This window comes from Salvelinus alpinus, chromosome 24 (assembly GCF_045679555.1).
Source record: "Salvelinus alpinus chromosome 24, SLU_Salpinus.1, whole genome shotgun sequence".
NCBI lineage: Eukaryota > Metazoa > Chordata > Actinopteri > Salmoniformes > Salmonidae > Salvelinus > Salvelinus alpinus.
The window spans coordinates 13180625-13200125 of NC_092109.1; the positions used below are offsets into that span (position 1 = coordinate 13180625).

Sequence of the window (19501 nt, forward strand, 5' to 3'; positions counted from 1 at the left end):
GGCTCGATATCCCCCTTCGCTTGACGGGTTGAAATCTCAACGGGTGGAAATGCGAATAAACACACCCCATTGGTCTGACTTCTTACACATTATAAGTCGTTTCTACCTTCACTGCCTGTCATTCTACTTGTCTGCAATAGGAGAAACACAAAACAACATATGCTACATTTAGCATCTAAACAAAATAATCAGAACAAAACTAAAAAACAGGGGAATCAAATGTGTAAAGTAGTCAACCAGAACGCTAACGGCACAGAAGACCCAGTGTGTGTGTGTGTGTGTGCGCACACGCGAGAGAAACAGCCGCCATTCGGTACCCATTCACCGCGTATCCATTTATTGTTCTGCCTGCATTGTGCCCAAGTTACTGCAATCAGCACTTAGTACAATTCCACTGATTCATCACAACGCCACAAATCAGTCTACCGTGCAGTCTGTGCCCCCCCCCCCCCTCCTCCACCACCAGATGAGTGCCATTACCACCCCAACTACACCGCAGCTGCCATCGGCTCTATTGAGTTCCCACTACATTAGAACACACTGTCCCATTGGGTCTGTGACTTTAGCGGGGGTATGGCTATCTATCATAGGCTCGAGAAAGAGGAACAGAAAGGCAATATTTGAACATGGAGGAGGAGCAGCAGCAGCCCCCCCCCCCCCCCCTTCAGAAAGTGGCTCAGTATAGCAGATGTTCACCCGAGCACTAAAGAGGCCCCTGAAAAGGAGAACGCTCTATTATCTCAATCTCCAGCTATGCAGGCAGAGTGTACTCTCCCAGTCGTCACTGTCTCATTCTCCCCCTCTCATTCCTGACTCGCTCTCCCTGGTGGAGCTGCAATGGGACCAACTTTTGTACTATTTACCTTTTTACTGTTAGCAGCTGGATACAAGCCCCCTCTCTCTCTCCTAGATGTAAACGCTTCACTCTACTTTAACACTGTGCAGGCGTAGTCTCAGTGTGAAAGCTCCCTCTCCTTCTCTCACTCTCTTCATTTTTGTCTGCGTCAAACTCGGCCACCCTTGCCTCCTGCACTGCATTCACATGCATAACAGTTTGACCAACTACGCAGTTCCAAAACAACCAACACAGCACTCATCTGGGTTATTAAGCATTTTTGTCCAATTCTAGCTAATGATGTATAGTACCAGTCAAAAGTTTGGACACCTACTCACTCAAGGGTTTTTCTTTATTTTTACTATTTTCTACATTGTAGAATAATAGTGAGGACATCAAAACTACGGAAAAACACATATAGAATCATGTAGTAACCAAAAAAGTATTAAACAACTGAAAATATATTTTATATTTGAGATTCTTCAAAGTAGCCACCCTTTGCCTTGATGACAGCTTTGGACACTTGGCATTCTCTCAACCAGCTTCATGAGGTAGTCACCTGGAATGCATTTCAATTAACAGGTGTGCCTTGTTAAAAGTTAATTTGTGTAATTTCTTCCTTCTTAATGCGTTTGAGGCAATCAGTTGTGTTGTGACAAGGTAGGGGTGGTATACAGAAGATAGTCCTATTTGGTAAAAGACCATGTCCATATTATGGCAAGAACAGCTCAAATAAGCAAAGAGAAATGACAGTCCATCATTACTTTAAGATATGGTCAGTCAATCTAGAACCTTTCTTCAAGTGCAGCTGCAAAAACCATCAAGCGCTATGATGACACTGGCTCTCATGAGGGTTGCCACAGGAAAGGAAGACCGAGAGTTACCTCTGCTGCAGAGGATAAGTTCATTAGAGTTACCAGCCTCAGAAATTGCAGTCCAAATAAATGCTTCAGAGTTCAAGTAACAGACACCTCAACATCAACTGTTCAGAGGAGACTGCGTGAATCAGGCCTTCATTTTATTTAACTTTTTTTTTTATCTAGGCAAGTATTCTTATTTTACAATAACAGCCTATCCCGGCCAAACCCTAACTACCCTGGGCCAATTGTGTGCCGCCCTATGGGACTCCCAACCGGTTGTGATACAGCACCAATGAAAAGAAGAGACTTGCTTGGACCAAAAAACATGAGCAATGGACATTAGACCAGTGGAAATCTGTCCTTTGGTTTGATGAGTCCAAATTCTAGATTTTTGGTTCCCAACCGCTGTGTCTTTGTGAGACGCAGAGTCGGTGAACGGATGATCTCTGCATGTGAGGTTCCCACCGTGAAGCATGGAGGAGGTGGTATGATGGTGCTTTGCTGGTGACACTGTGTGATTTATTTAGAATTCAAGGCACACTTAACCAGCATGGCTACCATTGTTGGTTATTACTGCATTGTCGGAACTAGAATCACAAGCATTTCGCTACACTCGCATTAACATCTGCTAACCATGTGTATGTGACAAATAAAATTTGATTTGATTTACCACAGCATTCTGCAGCGATACGCCATCCCACCTGGTTTGAGCTTAGTGGGACTATCATTTGTTTTTCATCAGGACAATGACTCGACACCTCCTGGCTGTGTAAGGGCTATTTGACCAAGAAGGGGAGTGCTGGAGGGCTGCATCAGATGACCTGGCCTCCACAATCACCCGACCTCAACCCAATTGAGATAATTTGGGATGAGTTGGACCGCTGAGTGAAGGAAAAGCAGCCAACAAGTGCTCAGTATATATGTGGGAAATCCTTCAAGACCGTTGGAAAAGCATTCCTCATGAAGCTGGTTGAGAAAATGCCAAGAGTGTGCAAAGGGTGGTTACATTGAAGAATCTGAAATATATTTTGATTTGTTCAACATTTTTTTGGTGACTACATGATTCCACGTGTGATATTTCATAGTTGATTTCTTCACTATTATTCTACAATATAGAAAATAGTAAAAATAAAGAAAACCCCTTGAATGAGTAGGTGTGTCTAAACGTTTGACTGGCACTGTATAAAAACTCTGGACTGCTGATGCTACATATTGGCCATTGAGAGGCTTTGAAGCCACCGGTCAGCCATATTGGCACTTCCTAATAAGAGCAGTCCTCCATAATAATTAATGGAATCCTACAGTATTTAAATAAAAAATGTTTCAAGGACAGAATTACATGTATTGAAGTATTGTTTGTTGTAGTGTGGATAGTAACATTGGTAAATAAATAAATAAATAAACACTTAAGGAAAATGGCATTAAAGGTGTCTAATATAAAACATTTTTCAAAAAGGAAACGTAGACAATGAATGCGTTTCAATAGCTTCCAAAATCGTACATTTTTTACACAATTGAGGAGTACCAAGATGGCTATGCGGTGGCTTCAATACCACCACCCCCCACCGTCCATCATCCAGGATTTATACACGTCAATGGTCTATACACTCTACAGAGACAGCATATACAGATCGTAGCGCAGTTTGCAAGGCTAGCTTGCTTGCCGTTTTTAGCCAGATAGCTAGCAAGCTGCTAGCGGAGTAACCTACAGCCTACTGGCAAATCAAAACTAAAAGCAAATCAAAACTAAAAACGTCCATTACATGCACGTGAAGCCGGAAGTAGGCTTTAGAAAAAAGGGGGGGGGGCACGAGTTTGTGCCTAGAAGCGCACTGATAGAACAAAGGCTAAGAGAAAAGATGAGGTGACTTACGTCTGATAAACATTCATGTCAACATAAAATGCTACTGTTACAGCACGAGACTAGAGCAACATTTCGGTTACCTCCATTCCCTTCATGTTACAGTCGCATGAGAGGGAGAAAGTCTCCAAAGAATGACAAATATGTAGGCCTATGTTGGTAAGCTTCGGGAAATATAACGGCGTCAAAGATTTCCTTGAGCAAGACGGAGCACGTAGCCTACGTGCCTTGTTGAGGCTGATAAAAGCCAGAGTGAATCATAAGCGTTGAACTAAACCCTTCGGGCCTCTTTTACACTAGACTAGTGTGACGACACATACTATCTCCATGATACATATTTTGGCAGTGTACAGAGACAGATCTAAATCACATACCCGCCTCGAGTTGTACAATGTGAAGACAATGGCTCTCCAAAGCCACACGTCCCTGCAATAATTACCTTAATACCAGTGACGGCATTTTTGTTCTGTTAGCCAAATTGAAACTTAAGGCTTTTCAAAACGTGCACACGTTTGTGAAATGTTGCATTAATCAAGTGTGCAACACTATGTTCAATATGGTTTAAATGATAAGCTCCTGTATGGTTTGAAAACAAACAAAACCTTATTTTGTTTGTCTGTATAGGTGGGGCGACAGGTAGCCTAGTGGTTGGAGCGTGGGGCCATTAACCGAAAGGTTGCTAGATCGAATCCCCGAGCTCACAAGGTAAAAATCTGTCATCCTGCCACCGAACAAGGCGGTTAAACCCACTGTTCCTAGGTCGTCATTCTAAATAAGAATTTGTTCTTAACTGACTTGCCTAGTTAAATAAAAGGTAAAAAAAAATATTATTTGCATACCATAAATACCATAATAGCTGCACACACACATCTGAAATAAATAAAGACCATCCAGCAATCACACATGTTAAAATGTTGTCAATGGGATGTAACTGTAATGTGAGATTTCACAATTGAATTACGGTATAAATGGCATTAGGTAGGTAGGTTACAATCTTGTTATGGTATCAACGGGCGAACCAATTCAATCACAACAGTTGTCAGCACTCTTGTCTGCTGGTACCCACCACTACGCCAGTGGTGACAAAAGAAACTCAGAAATATGGCTGGTTCTGAACCAGAGAGACATTCTAGTCTGCCGTTTTGTCACGCAAGCTACAACTTCAGATGCTTAAAAAAACGGCCTCATCACCAGGATCAACCACTATTTAAAAATGTGTTACTAGGGTGGAGCCAACCAGCCAAAAAGAGTGAATGGAAGTTGTTAACTGAAAGTGACGCTTTCTTCATCTCAGTGGTTTTTAGGCTCAGAGTGGAGTTCCTCTTTGCTGGCTGGCTACATGCCCTCAGTTGAGAGGCCCAAGAAAGGAGCAGCAGCACGCTGGTGTTTTAAAAAGCCTTGGAGCTGGAATGAGCCGGAATGCTTCCCCAAGCCCAGTCCAGAGCCCCCCCCCCGCTCTCACCACATCTGCTGCTCTGAAGTAAACCCCTGTGGCTCAGTGAGAGCACAGGCCTCTTTCCAAGCCTCCACTCTCCTCCCTCTTGCCCCCTTGCTCCCCCATCCGGGGCCGACTCCAGGAACATTATCAAAACATTAAAAAGAGGAGTAGGGTGAGAAGAAGAAAAAAAGCTGGAGAGAGAGAGAGCGGGGAGAGAGAGCAGATCTGCCAGATCCCCCAGTGCCAGGCAATAAATCAAACACTCTGAAGCAACAAGACTCTCTCCCTCCCGCCCAGAGCCCTCCTCAGAACCTCTCCCCCTTAGCCTCCCCAGGCCCCTCTCCTCTGCCCCCCAGCCAGCCTTCAGCTCTGATCACTCAGCTCACCAACAGCTTTCCCCAGCCTTCAGCCCCTTCCCTCCAGCCACTCTTCTCGCTCCCAGCATCAAGCTCTCTCTGCCTCTCCCCTCCTTTCCGTAACTGGGTCACAGAAACTTTCTTCTCCTAGTGCTACATTCACACTTGCTCTGGGCTCAGCGCTGCCACTCAACAGCTCAACACATGCCCCCTTCATATGGCTCCTCGCTCACCCTGCTATCCCCAGCTAAAGAATTTCACAATCACACCACAAAGGACAAGGAATGGAAACCAGGCAACCAGAGCCTGTTTTATAGGTGAGCATAGAGGACTACCAAAGACAAAGAGCCCACATAAAGGATACGGCGTCCTTAAGTGGCCATATAGAATTGTGTCGGTTTTGACCGAAATGGCCTGGGTTGTTTGTTTTATAATAGCTCACTTGTTATTTTTTATGACGGTAGATAAATTATGTAATCATTGTAAAAAAGAACAAGACAATGGTGTGACATGTAATCTCGTTGACTCAAGGCTTTTCCACAACACAAAAATGACTCAAGTTATCTTTTGTGAATGGAATATCAAACCTCCCCCCTACAAAAGGCCGGAGAGATTTTTCTTAAACAGGCAGCAACAAAAATCTCCCTAAAAATAAGCCCAATGCAAACAGACAAGCTTCCAGATCAGATCTGGGCCATATAATGCCCATGTAGATTAGTCAGCAGAATATAAACTATATACAGTGCCTTCGGAAAGTATTCAGACCACTTGACATTCCACATTTTGTTACGTTACAGCCTCATTCTAAAAATGTATTAAATACCCCCTCCCCCCTCAATCGAAACACAATGCACCATAATGACAAAAGAAAAACAGTTTTTTTGAATTTTTGCTGACTTATAAAAAATTAAATACAGAAATATCACATTTACATACAGTATCAGTCAAAAGTTTGGACACCTACTCATTCAAGGATTGTTCTTTATTTTTTTACTATTTTCTACATTGTATTATTTGCATTATTTAAACCAAATTGAACATGTTTCATTATTTATTTGCGGCTAAATGTATTTTATTTATGTATTATATTAAGTTAAAATAAGTGTTCATTCAGTATTATTGTAATTGTCATTATTACAAATACATATTTTTATTTGATTTTTATTATTATTATTATTTTAAATTTTAAAATCGGCCGATTAAGCAGTATCGGTTCAAACCGCCGTATCTTTGTGAGACGTAGAGTAGGTGAACGGATGATCTCTGCATGTGGTTCCCACCGAGAAGCATGGATAAGGAGGAGTGATGGTGTTGGGGTGCTTTGCTGGCGGCTGTCGATGATTGATTTAGACTTTAAGTATGTATGGCTACCACAGCATTCTGCAGCGATACTTCATCCTATCTGGTTTGTGCTAGGTGGGACTATCAATTGTTTTTCAACAGGACAATGACCCGACACACCTCCAGGCTGTGTAAGTGCTATTTGGCCAAGAAGGAGAGTGATGGAGTGCTGCATCAGATGACCTGGCCTCCACCATGACCTTTCCTCTGGCTGGGCCAATCAAGGACATTCAGAGACTTGTCCCGAAGCCACTCCTGCATTGTCTTGGCTGTATGCTCAGGGTTGTTGTCCTGTTGGAAGGTGAACCTTAACACCAGCCTGAGGTACTGAGCGCTCTGGAGCAGGTTTTCATCAAGGATCTCTGTACTTCGCTCCGTTCATCTTTGCCTCAATCCTGATTAGTCTCCCAGTCACTGAAGCTGAAAAATATCCACAACATGATGCTGCCACCACCATGCTTCACTGTAGGGATGGTGCCAGGTTTCCTCCAGATGTGACACTTGGCATTCAGGCAAAAGAGTTCGATATTGGTTTCATCAGACCAGAGAATCTTGTTTCTCATTGCCAAAAGGCATCTAAAGACTCTCAGACAAACTCCAAGCGGGCTGTCATGTGCCTTTTATTACTGAGGAGTGGCTTCAGTCTGGCCAATCTACCATAAAGGCCAGATTGGTGGAGTGCTGCTGAGATGGTTGTCCTACTGGAGATGGTTGTCCTACTTCTCCCATCTCCACAGAGGAACTCTAGAGCTTTGTTAGTGTGACCGTCGGGTTCTTGGTCACTTCCTGATCAACCCCAAATGTTATCCTACCCCAAATTTTGGACACCCCTTCAAAATTAGTTGATTTGGTTATTTCAGCCACACCCGTTGCTGACAGGTCAATAAAATCCAGCACACAGCCATTCAATCTCCATAGACAAACATTGGCAGTAGAATGGCCTCACTGAAAAGCTCATTGACTTTCAACATGGCACCATCATAGGATGACAACTTTCCAACAATGCCCCGGTCAACTGTAAGTGCTGTTATTGTTAAGTGGAAACGTCTAGGAGCAACAGCAGCTCACCCGCGAAGTGGTAGGCCACAGAAGCTCACAGAACAGGACCACTGAGTGCTGAAGTGTGTAAAAATCATCTGAACTCATTTGCAACACTCACTACTGAGTTCCAAACTGCCTCTGGAAGCAACGTCGGCACAATAACTGTTTGTCGGGAGCTTCATGAAACCGGTTTCCATGGGCAAGCAGTCGCACACAAGCCTAAGATCACCATGCACAATGCCAAGCGTCGGCTGAGTGGTGTAAAGTTCGCCGCCATTGGACTCTGGAGCAGTGGAAACATGTTCTCAGGAGTGATGAATCACGCTTCACCATCTGGCTGTCCGATCGTCAAATCTGAGTTTGGCGGATGCCAGGAGAACGCTACCTGCCCCAATGCATAGTGCCAACGTTAAAGTTTGGTGGAGGAGGAATAATGGTCAGACTGTTTTTCCAGGTTCGGGCTCAGCCCCTTAGTTCCAGTGAAGGGAAATCTTAAAGCTACAGCATACAATGACATTCTAGACAATTCTGTGCTTCCAACTGTGGCAATTGTCATCCTGTTCCAGCATGACAATGCCCCCGTGCAAAAAGCAAGGTACATACAGAAATGGTTTGTCGAGATCGGTATGGAAGAACTTGACTGACCTGCGCAGAGTCCTGACCTCAACCCCATCAAACACCTTTGGGATGAATTGGAACGCAGACTGCGAGCCAGGCCTAATCTCCCAACATCAATGACTAACCTCACTAATGCTCATGGCTGAATGTAAGCAAGTCCCTGCAGCAATGGTTCAAAATCTAGATGAAAGCATTCCCAGAAGAGAGGAAGCTGTTATAGCAGCAAAGGGAGGACCAACTCCATACTAATGCCTATGGTTTTGGAATTAGATGTTTAAAAAGGTGTCCACATACTTTTGGTAATGTAGTGTAGAATGACGGGTGCAAAAACATTACTTTGTGCCCAAAGGGAAATTGAATTTGATCTCTTTTCGATGCAGGCCAAGAGGAGTAACAAAGAGAAGTGCTCCAGAGGTCCAATTGGTGGGCTGGTACCAGGTGCTGCGCAGCAACACAATGCGCTGGGCGCTGGACCAGAGCCAAGCACCATTGTCCTCCGGCCCTGGTTAGCATTCAGTGGGGCTACTGTGAGCACTGCCACTTGTTATCAAGGCTGACATTGTAGTCCCACCATGTAAACCGTCTTTCTCTGCTAGCGTTTGACTCTGGGCCAAAGTAACCACATGGACCAAACTGCATGGGCAAGTGCAAATGAGGTAACTGAAACAAAAAACTAAAAGCAAACAATGGCAACTGACTTGCTTGACCCTAGGCCTATTTCTTTTGAAATAAAGAAAGAGTCGAGACAATGGCTCCCTTGCAAACATTGGCACATAGCCCGCTTACTACAATGATTGGTATAGCCTAGGAATCAACATTCCCAAACACATTTTTTGTTGGAAACACAAACCACCTGGTTGAAAAAATATATATCAAACTCAACCGTTTATCCTTTCCAGTGATGAAAACATGGATGTCTCATTGTATGGTGGGTTATGCAAAATGGGTAAATTTTTTGCACCTTTATCTCCTGAATGTTTTGACATTCTGGTCCAAATAGTAACTTTGACCACTTCTTCCATGGGCAAACATGTCTGGAAAGTTGTTTAAATCAAAAGGAATACTATAAAAATGTGATAGAATTCAAAATGGATTTACCCGTAGGCTACTTTTCCATGTTCTTCAACATGAACTGACAAGCTGCTACTACTAGAAATCGTTTGCCTAAATCTTTTAACCTGACAACTACAACAAAAACAGTAGCTAAATGGAATGGATGTCCTGTTCTGATTAAAATCATTGAGGGAAATTAGAGTTCAATCAAGAGGCATTCAGCCATGGCATTGTAAACATTCTCGTTTGGTTAGCTAGATAGCTAACGTTAGCATAACTACCAAGCTACTGTACTTCTATGCTAATTAAGTTTGATGTTACTAAAGAAAAACCTGGGAATATGTTTATGGTTGAATCTTCTTGAAGTTTTCCTTCAAAATTGTTGCTCAAACCTGCATGCATAGTGTAGAGAGAGAGAGAGACAGCACTACTCTGCTGCTTGCTGAGAAAGCACAGAGTCAGCAGAGCGTGTTGTGCTTAAAAGGGTCTGTGCAGAAAAGCGAGCGCTTAAAAGGGTTCGTGCGGCGACGAAATGGAGATGACATTAATAAATAGTGTAAAAAATGTCACACGTACTCTGATGTCCAAACTTGTGAAACATAGACGTCTATGATTGGTACAGATTTGGTCCGGTCCAGACCAACCAAATTTGGTCTTGTTTAGGGCGGAGCTCATTAAAATAATATCCAGCGTGTAGAATAATACCCAAACATACAAAGGAGGATATTCAATTTTTCTACCTTTGTACCTATTGAGGATACATCACCATGAAGAGAACTACATTGATAATTATGGATTTCTGTATAGTACAAATCACAGACAACTGATGTTAATATAATTCTGTTACCTGGTGATAATCCACTTCACTTACTGTAGTTACATTTTTTCTAATTCAAGATGTCATATCATAGCTTACACCCCATTCTTTCTGCAGACATCAGACTTAATTTGGAGTGGATATTTAACCTCTAAAAGTCTAGGCCGTTGGGGTGGTTCTACTAAGTGAACAAGGAATTATATTAAGATGGTCATACCATGGATCACTTAGCTATTTGATTTAAAAATATAAGACCCCTTTAGGTATAACATATATATACAGTGCATTCAGAAAGTATTCGGACGCCTTGACTTTTACCACATTTTGTTACATTACAGCCTTATTCTAAAAATGAATAAATACCCCCCCCCCCCCTTCATCAATCTACACAATATCCCATAATGACAAAGTGAAATCCGTTTTTTAAAAATGTTTGCAAATGTACAAAAAATATAAACAGAAACACTCCATTTACATAAGTATTCAGACCCTTTGCTATGAGACTCAAAATTGAGTGAACATGCATCCTGTTTCCATTGATCATTCTTGAGATGTTGCTACAACTTGATTGGAGTCCACCTGTGGTAAATTCAATTGATGGGACATGATTTAGAAAGGCACAAACCGGTCTATATAAAAGGTCCCACAGTTGACAGTGCATGTCAGAGAAAAAACCAAGCAACGATGTCGAAGGAATTGGCCATTGAGCTCCGAGACAGGATTGTGTCGAGGCACAGATCTGGGGAAAGGTAACAAAACATTTCTGCAGCATTGAAGGTCAGAGAACACAGTGTCCACCATCATTCTTAAATGGAAGAAGTTAGGAACCACCAAGACTCTTCCTAGAGCTGGCCGCCCGGCCAAAACGAGCAATCGGGTGAGAAGAGCTTTGGTCAGGGAGGTGACCAAAAACCTGAGGGTCACTCTAACAGAGCTCTAGAGTTCCACTGTGGAGATGGGAGAACTTGCCAGAAGGACAACCATCTCTTCAACACTCCACCAATCAGGCATTTATGGTAGTAGCCAGACGGAAGACACTCCTCAGTAAAAAAAGCACATGACAGCTAATTTGGGAGTTTAGCCAAAAGGCACCTAAAGGACTCTGACCATGAGAAACAGGATTATCTGGTCTGATGAAACCAAGATTGAACTCTTTGGCCTAAATGCCAAGTGTCACATCTGGAGGAAACCTGGCACCATTCCTACAGTGAAGCATGGTGGTGGCAGCATCATGCTGTGAGGATTTTTTTCAGTGCAGGGACTGGGAGACTAGTCAGGATCGAGGGAAAGATGAATGGAGCAAAGTACAGAGAGATCCTTGATGAAAACCTACTCCAGAGCGCTCAGGATCTCAAGCTGGGGCAAAGGTTCACCTTCCAACGACACTAAGCACACAGCCAAGACAATGCAGTAGTGGCTTTCAGACAAGTCTCTGAATGTCCGAGAGTGGCCCAGCCAGAGCCAGAACCCAATCAAACATCTCTGGAGAGACCTGAAAATAGCTGTGCAGCGATGCTCCCTATCCAACCTGACAGAGCTTGAGAGGATCTGCAGAGAAGAATGGGAGAAACTCCCACAAATACAGGTGTGCCAAGCTTGTAGCGTCATACCCAAGAAGACAAGGCTGTAACCGCTACCAAATGTGCTTCAACAAAGTACTGAGTAAAGGGTCTGAATACTTATGGAAAAGGTCTACACTTGTTGTATTCGGCACGTGACAAATACAATTTGATAAAAATAAAAAAATGATTATAACTTTGCAGAAATGTCTAAAACCCTGTTTTTTCTTTGTCATTATGGGGTATTGTGTGTAAGGGGAAAAAATGAACAATTTAATCAGTTTTAGAATAAGGCTGTAACATAACAAAATGTGGAAAAAGTCAAGGGGTCTGAATACTTTCCTAATGCACTGTATACCACTGAGGGATGATTGAACACTCAATTTAGGGGTAGGGTTTTCGCAAATAGCCTAACATCTGGATTTGCTTTGTGGGTGAAAAGGTATCTTAGATTAAATCTAACAAAAGGGTTTGTAAGGGGTGATGTATCTAAAAACTCATTGGTCATGTTACCAAGAGATTAGTCTGTATGAAATACGAACCATTCCACCACCGCAGGGTTTACATGTCAGCTTGGCTGCAAACCAATGGTGGATTAGTCTTTGGAATGTCATTGTGTTTTCAGCAACTGGCTGTTAATGCAGGAGAAAAGCTTGGCTTAACTGCGTGGGGCCCTACTCAATCAAAACCTGTGGGTGTGGGGGGCATGTAAAAAAAAATATATATTTTCTTTTAAATCCCCATGTGGTTTGAAATTGTTTAATCGCTTCTGTTTTTTTTTACACTGAACATTGTTTGTACAGTACTAAACAAAACAATCACAACTGCATCCCAATACCAGGTCCCAGAAACATGGTATTGGGGTTTAGTTGAAGAAGACAGACTGTTAATAACTCACCTTGTTCATCACCAGAGTCAGCCTTGGAAGAGCCCGGGGCCACGGGTAAGGGTCTGGGGGGTCTCGGCTTGGGAGTGGGAGGAGAGATCCTCTTCTTCCCAATGAACTCCACATATGTCCCAGGGAAGTCCCCCTTTTCCTGAGTGGTTTCATTAAAGCCAGGCAGCCAGCCAATGTCCTCGGGCCTTTCCTCCAGGCCATCGCTGTACCCGAGGGCACCCAGGGCCCCTTTGGTCACTGTTAAGATGTCCCCCACATGGAGGTTAATGTCCTCCTCTCTCTCCTTCTTGTAGTCGTAAAGTGCCCTGTACTGATATCCTTCCGCAGCCATCGTGATTACTTTTTTTCACAGGGCTGTTATTTCTTTAGAAAATAAACACTGTGTGAATAACTTGTTCGGGCAGGTCCCCCCAATCGGTTACTCAGTTAATGTTTTAACTGAGCAAACACACTTCGGCCAAAAAAGAAAAACACAACACGTATTGAACGTTCTAGTCCTCAATAGTTCTCTGATTGATTATGTTTTTTTAACTTGTCTTTAGGTCATTCTCAAAAGCACCCCTATGGTGCCTCCGGCAGTGTGTTTCCATCAGTATATGGCCTGCAGCAGTAGCCTTGAGAATGTACCCCTGACCTGCAATACAGAGCAGAAGAAGCCATTTGCAACATGTTGCGTAAGACAATACTTTATTACCAAGTACAGCTTAGTGGTGGTGGCTACATTTACAAGAAAAGAACCAGCAACAATACCCAATACTGTCATATGGTGGTTTCCTCACTAGTGCCAATATGATTTGTTCTGCTGAATAAACCCAATATTCAAACAAACAGTGGTTGAATGAGCACCAAAATATAAGTTATAAACTAACTAATTAAAAAGTGTACGTTTACATAATGTCTGAGATGGAACGCAAACAGACAAAGTAGTTAGATAAAAAATCATTTTGTTCATGCTTTTCATCCATGATGAATGCAAATAAAACACGATCGCGTATGCACCAGTCACGTAGCTACAATGTAACGCTACAACAAGCAATACAAATGCAGCTTTGGTAAACTAGCTAGCTAGTTAACGTTATATTGTTGCACTCTATAGCAGCACAGTACTAGCTAGTTACTGTAACTACCTAACGCCAACTAGTGCTAGCTTTACCACAGACAATGGGCTTTAGGCTCAAATGACGCCTGACATGTTGACAGCTAATTGGTAAATTAACATTAAGTAATCTGAAGTATTCACGTTATGTCTAACATTGTAAGGCGTGATGATGAGTAAAGACGTTTGCATGAATAACGTAACATTTCATTATTAACGTTACTAACGTTAGTTAGCTGTGTTGCATGGTTGACGACGAGCAATCGAAATGTCTAACGTTAGCTAGCAAGTTCAGTTATCTAACTTTAACAATATAACGTTATAGGCTAAGCCAAAATTAAATACACATAATTCGTTGCAAGTAAAGCGATACGAGATAGTATTCAATGATGACGGTAGCACAGTATTTAGCCTGTATGTATTGCTAACGTGCTAGCCTACATCATGGCTAGCTAGCTAAACATACTAAGTACACAGCTTGAAACGAGAACGACTCACATGCATGAAGAGTGCCCAGATGAATCCTCCTTCCTTCCCGTGTGCCCACACAATTCCACTCCTATCCCTAAAATATACCTCGTTACGTTAGCCAGACAAAGCCAAAAGCCTCTGGAAGTACCGATAAAGTTGTCGATCAACCGACCAAATTAGTCCAGGACTTAAAAGGTGGGTTTAAATCTTCTTTGCTATAGCTCCGATTTGTACTCTGTCGATATACGAGAGCAAGTTTACGTACAAATTTCAGCAAGGTTCCGTGCTATTCCGAGAGGCATGTCAGTGGCGTGACCATAGTGGTGAGTAGGAGGAGTCTTCCTCTTCTTCGGTGGGGTTTAACGGCGGTTGGCATCCAATACCCATTACCGCCCCCAACTGGACTACAGTATAAATCCATTATATTTTGTGACACAAAATGGGGAAAGGGGAAAAGGAAAAAAACACCCTTCCAACCCGTCACTCATTAAAACCAGTGGTGTGTATTCATAGATGCCAAGGAAATCCAGGCTTCCCCCAAAAATTTACAAAAAATAAATACAAAATACATATAAAATAATATCTTAATAATAAAATATTTAGTCTCTGTGTTTTCCTTCGATTTGCAAGAGGCTGAATGTATCTCACTGGAGAAACATCAGTGAGTGAAACAGCCCCCCCCCCCCCAAAAAAAAACAGTGTCAAGGGAAGCCAGTTTGGATTTGGCTTCACACCAATCACATAACATCAAGCCAAACGTCATTGACAGAAAAAAAACTTGAATTGTTGCATCTCGTTGTGTTGTTGTCCTCCGGAGATTAGCTAGCTAGCTAAAATTGTCCCTTTCCAAAATTTGCCATGGAAGGAGATAGAGATTTAGACTTGTGGTTTTACTTAATTTTCCTTGCTGGACAATGATTATAACAGCGGTTCTGATAAAACCATAAATTCATACATTGTGCATCTGGCCTGAGAGGATGGAGTTTCAATATGTAGCTAGATGTAGTAGGCTAATGTTAACTAGCTGGCCTGGCGCATCGTTTCCCATGAAAGGAAGTTAGGCTATCGAGCAAGCATTTTAGCCAGGTAGCCTAGGACAACAAAATCTAAAAGCGTGAACCATTTCGTCAACATGATAGATAAGAGGGCGGCATTAGCATTTCTCTGCAAGTAGGATGAGTCAACATGTTTTTTCTACTTACACACACACACACACACACACACACACACACACACAGAAATCAGTACTATGAACAGCCACATGATATTTAGCTTATGTTGATTGGACTAAATTGTTTTTGGAATCTTTTTGGAATCTTTTAGTCTAATACATTGACAACTAAGCATAGGGGATTTGATGATGTTGAAATGTTGCTTTAGGTCATTTAACTGTTTGCTACGTGCAATATGCTTTGTGGACTCCGCTGGACAGATGTTGCTTTCCGGTTTTGTGATGAAACAAAGGTGTGTTTGAATTTATTCTGCCACTGTGTCTTCTTATTATCTCGGCCTTAGGCCTATACTGTATATCACGGTGGCAAGGCATATGAACTAACAGGTTATAGAGCAAACAAAGCAACACATATTGTAGGTTCTAATATGGCTTTAATTTTCTGGCTTGGCTTCGTCAGTGATTTTACCCACGCACCACTACTGCTAAAAACCCACTACCCCATTCCATTACTTTGACCCTATCTGCTCCTGCACCGTCCTGGAAGAACGGGATACCACCACTCAACACACCCTGTAACTCTTTCAAAGCCAAATTTCATACACCCAAGTACTTCTCTGCAGCATCCACCACAACATCTATTTTCTGTGATTCATGTTCCATTTCTGCGTTACAGTTGATAACCATTGCTATGAACACGAAGAAGCCAACCTTACTGAAACATACTGTATCACTCGTTGGCCTATCCCTTACTGCTGGCACAGATCTACTTCCCACAGGGATCCTCTTAGGACCCCTCACCCTTGACCAATCCTCCTCTACTTTCTTCACTGCCTCAGCATATGACGCCTTTTGCACTACTCTGACTCTGGCATCCTCAACCTGCCTCACTCACACCGGACACTTCCAATCCCCAACAACATGGGTACCCCTACATTTGACACGCACAACTTTTTCACCGAAACTACACAATCCTCTGTCCCAAGCCCTTCTACACACTTCCCACATCTTGGAAACTCCCTCCTACACATTGCTGCCACATGACCATAAACGTGGCAACTGAAACACCTCAGTGGATTACGGCACAAAAGCTCAAACAGGATAACTGATATATCCTAACATGACTTTGTCGGGAAAAGACTGTGAGGAGGAGTCTACCTTGTCTGGAAGCGACTTCACACCATTTATTTTCTGTACTCGGGGTTCACTTAAACATCGTTTTAAGATTTGTTTTACTATTGACAGTTACAGCTGATTTCGGGATTATATATTGATTTGCTCTCTTTAAATATAAGTATTCTAATTTATTCGTTTCAGTCTCTGAATTGTTTTATCAAACTTTTCGCTTCCAGCTCCTGATATCAGGGCATTAAAAACGACAATCTGTCACCTGAGTTAGCCTAGTGCGCATAAGGTCCAAGCTCGATACTTTTGAGGAGATGGGAAACTACAGTGGAATCGTATTAATGGCCATTGTGTACGAAGCCCATGCGTTGTCATTGGGCCACGCTGCGCATTCTGGATGATTCTGTGACAAGGAGAGCTCTTCTTCAAGTAGAGAATGGTAGTGAATTTTGTGAACAAGAAGAACAACATTACAAATCTTTTCCCGAGATTCTAATAAAATAGGCAAGTTTCTCAACTAATGTAGAGTTCAAAACAACTGGGAACTCGGAAATTTCCGACTTCAGATGTCTGTGCTTTCAAGACAACTGGGAACTTGAAAAAAACTATTTCCAACTCGGAAAATCGTTTTGAATGGTCATCCACCTCAGAATTCCTCTTTCTAGAGCTCTGACTTTCCAACATGAAGATCACTGACGTCATGATTTGACCTAGTTTTATCCTGAGTTCCCAGTTGTCTTGAACGTACCATAATACCCTGACTTTGAGAAAGGAATATGTGACGATTAGCTTAACAACCACGTGACGTATCATAACAACGTGAATGCGACAGTCTGCTGGGTGAGGCGTTAAAATTTCCTTCATTCATTGCCCAATAGGATTCCTATCTCCTCCTTTCTCTAGTGTCTCTGGCTGAACTATGCTAGTTTTCGTCCTCCTCCTCCTCCACTTCATAAATATTGTAACCTTAACTTGAAAACTCCTTAGCTAGTTCCTCTAGGTCACCAGGCTGCTCTTTATGTCGCACACCTGTCACCATCGTTATGCGCATTAGCTCATAATGACACTCACCTGGACTCCATCACTTCCTTGATTACCTGCCCTGTATATGTCACTCCCCTTTGTTTTTTCCCCAGTCGTCATTGTCATTGTTTCTGTTCCTGTTTCATGTCAGTGCGCTGTTTGTTACGTGTTTCATTTATTAATTAAATTTACTCACTCCCTGAACTTGCTTCCCGACTCTGAGTGCAGCGTTACAACATTGGGGTGGCAGCCTAGTGTTTAGAGCGTTGGGCCAGTAACCGAAAGGTTGCTGGATCGAATCCCTGAGCTGACAAGGTAAAAATCAGTTTACCCACTGTTCCCCGGTAGGCTGTCATTGTAAATAAGAATCTGTCCTTAACTGGCTTGCCTAGTTAAATATATATTTTTTTATTAAATGCAATGAATGGCTAAATTACTTCTGGACAAAAATGGTCCATGGAGGTCCTCCTCACCACCCAATAATGATTCTAATGCCGCGTTCAAAACAACTGGGAACTAGTAAATCTAACATGCTGACCAGACCGGACACGTCGCGTGCGCGAGCGTCGCAAAATTAATTTAGAAATCCATGTTATTCAATTATTGCACCCACACTACTCGCGCGCCAACGAGCGTCTGACGCCAAGGGCTAAAATAGAACTCATGCCTATTTCTGACACAGATCGCTCTGAAAGTCCTGCCTCTCCCATCTCCTCATTAGTTTATAGAAGCAGGTACCCACGTGCCTTCTCCTCATTGGTTATACCCACTGGGTGATTGAAAGATGAACTGTTTTGCCGGTAGTCGTGGTAATACAATGAAAGTTTAGATGCGATCACCATATAAGTTAAACGATAAAAACGCCTGGTGTAAGGGCTGTCTCTCTCCTCATCCTCGGACGAGGAGAGGAGAGAAGGATCATCAGACCAAAATGCAGCAGTAGGGAAATAAGCCATCTCTTTATTATTAACGACGATGGCAACACGAAACAAAACACTTTCAAATATACAAAACAAGAAAACGACGTTGACGAAACCTGAACATAAACTTACATAACTAAACGTAAACTCACGGACAGGAAACAGACGACATCAAAATAAACGAACAGCCAAACAGTCCCGTATGGTACATACATTCGACGACACAGGAGACAATCACCCACAAACAAACAGTGAGAACACCCTACCTAAATATGACTCTTAATTAGAGGAGAACGCAAAACACCTGCCTCTAATTAAGAGCCATACCAGGCAACCACAACCAACATAGAAACAGATAACATAGACTGCCCACCCAAAACACATGCCCTGACCTAAACACATACAAAAACAACATAAAACAGGTCAGGACCGTTACAGAACCCCCCCCTCAAGGTGGGAACGCCGGGCGCACCAGCACAAAGTCCAGGGGAGGGTCTGGGTGGGCAGTTGACCACGGTGGTGGCTCAGGCTCTGGACGCTGCCCCCACACCACCATAGTCACTCCCCGCTTCTGTCTTCCCCTTCCAATGACCACCCTAAAACTAACTTCCCCTAAATGAACGGCCAGCACCGGGAGAAGGGGCAGCACCGGGACAAGGGGCAGCACCGGGACAAGGGGCAGCACCGGGACAAGGGGCAGCACCGGGACAAGGGGCAGCACCGGGACAAGGGGCAGCACCGGGACAAGGGGCAGCACCGGGACAAGGAGCAGCACCGGGATAAGGAGCAGCACCGGGATAAGGAGCAGCACCGGGACAAGGGGCAGGTCCCGGCTAAGATACTCTGGCAGATCCTGGCTGAGGGACTCTGGCAGGTCCTGGCTGAGGGACTCTGGCAGGTCCTGGCTGAGGGACTCTGGCAGGTCCTGGCTGAGGGACTCTGGCAGGTCCTGGCTGAGGGACTCTGGCAGGTCCTGGCTGAGGGACTCTGGCAGGTCCTGGCTGAGGGACTCTGGCAG

General features: G+C 43.3%; 1 protein-coding gene across 1 annotated transcript in view; it reads right to left on the minus strand.

Moving 5' to 3' along the window:
* Positions 1-14639, minus strand: part of LOC139552196 (phosphatidylinositol 3-kinase regulatory subunit alpha-like) — a 39583-nt gene extending 24944 nt beyond the window's left edge. The window contains exons 1-2 of the mRNA XM_071363664.1: positions 14272-14639; positions 12678-13311 (exon numbers count right to left, since the gene is read on the minus strand). Of these exons, the coding sequence (XP_071219765.1) occupies positions 12678-13008 (331 nt within the window). The 5' untranslated portion in view covers positions 13009-13311; positions 14272-14639. The remainder of the gene's footprint in view (positions 1-12677; positions 13312-14271) is intronic.
* Positions 14640-19501: the final 4862 nt, after the last annotated feature.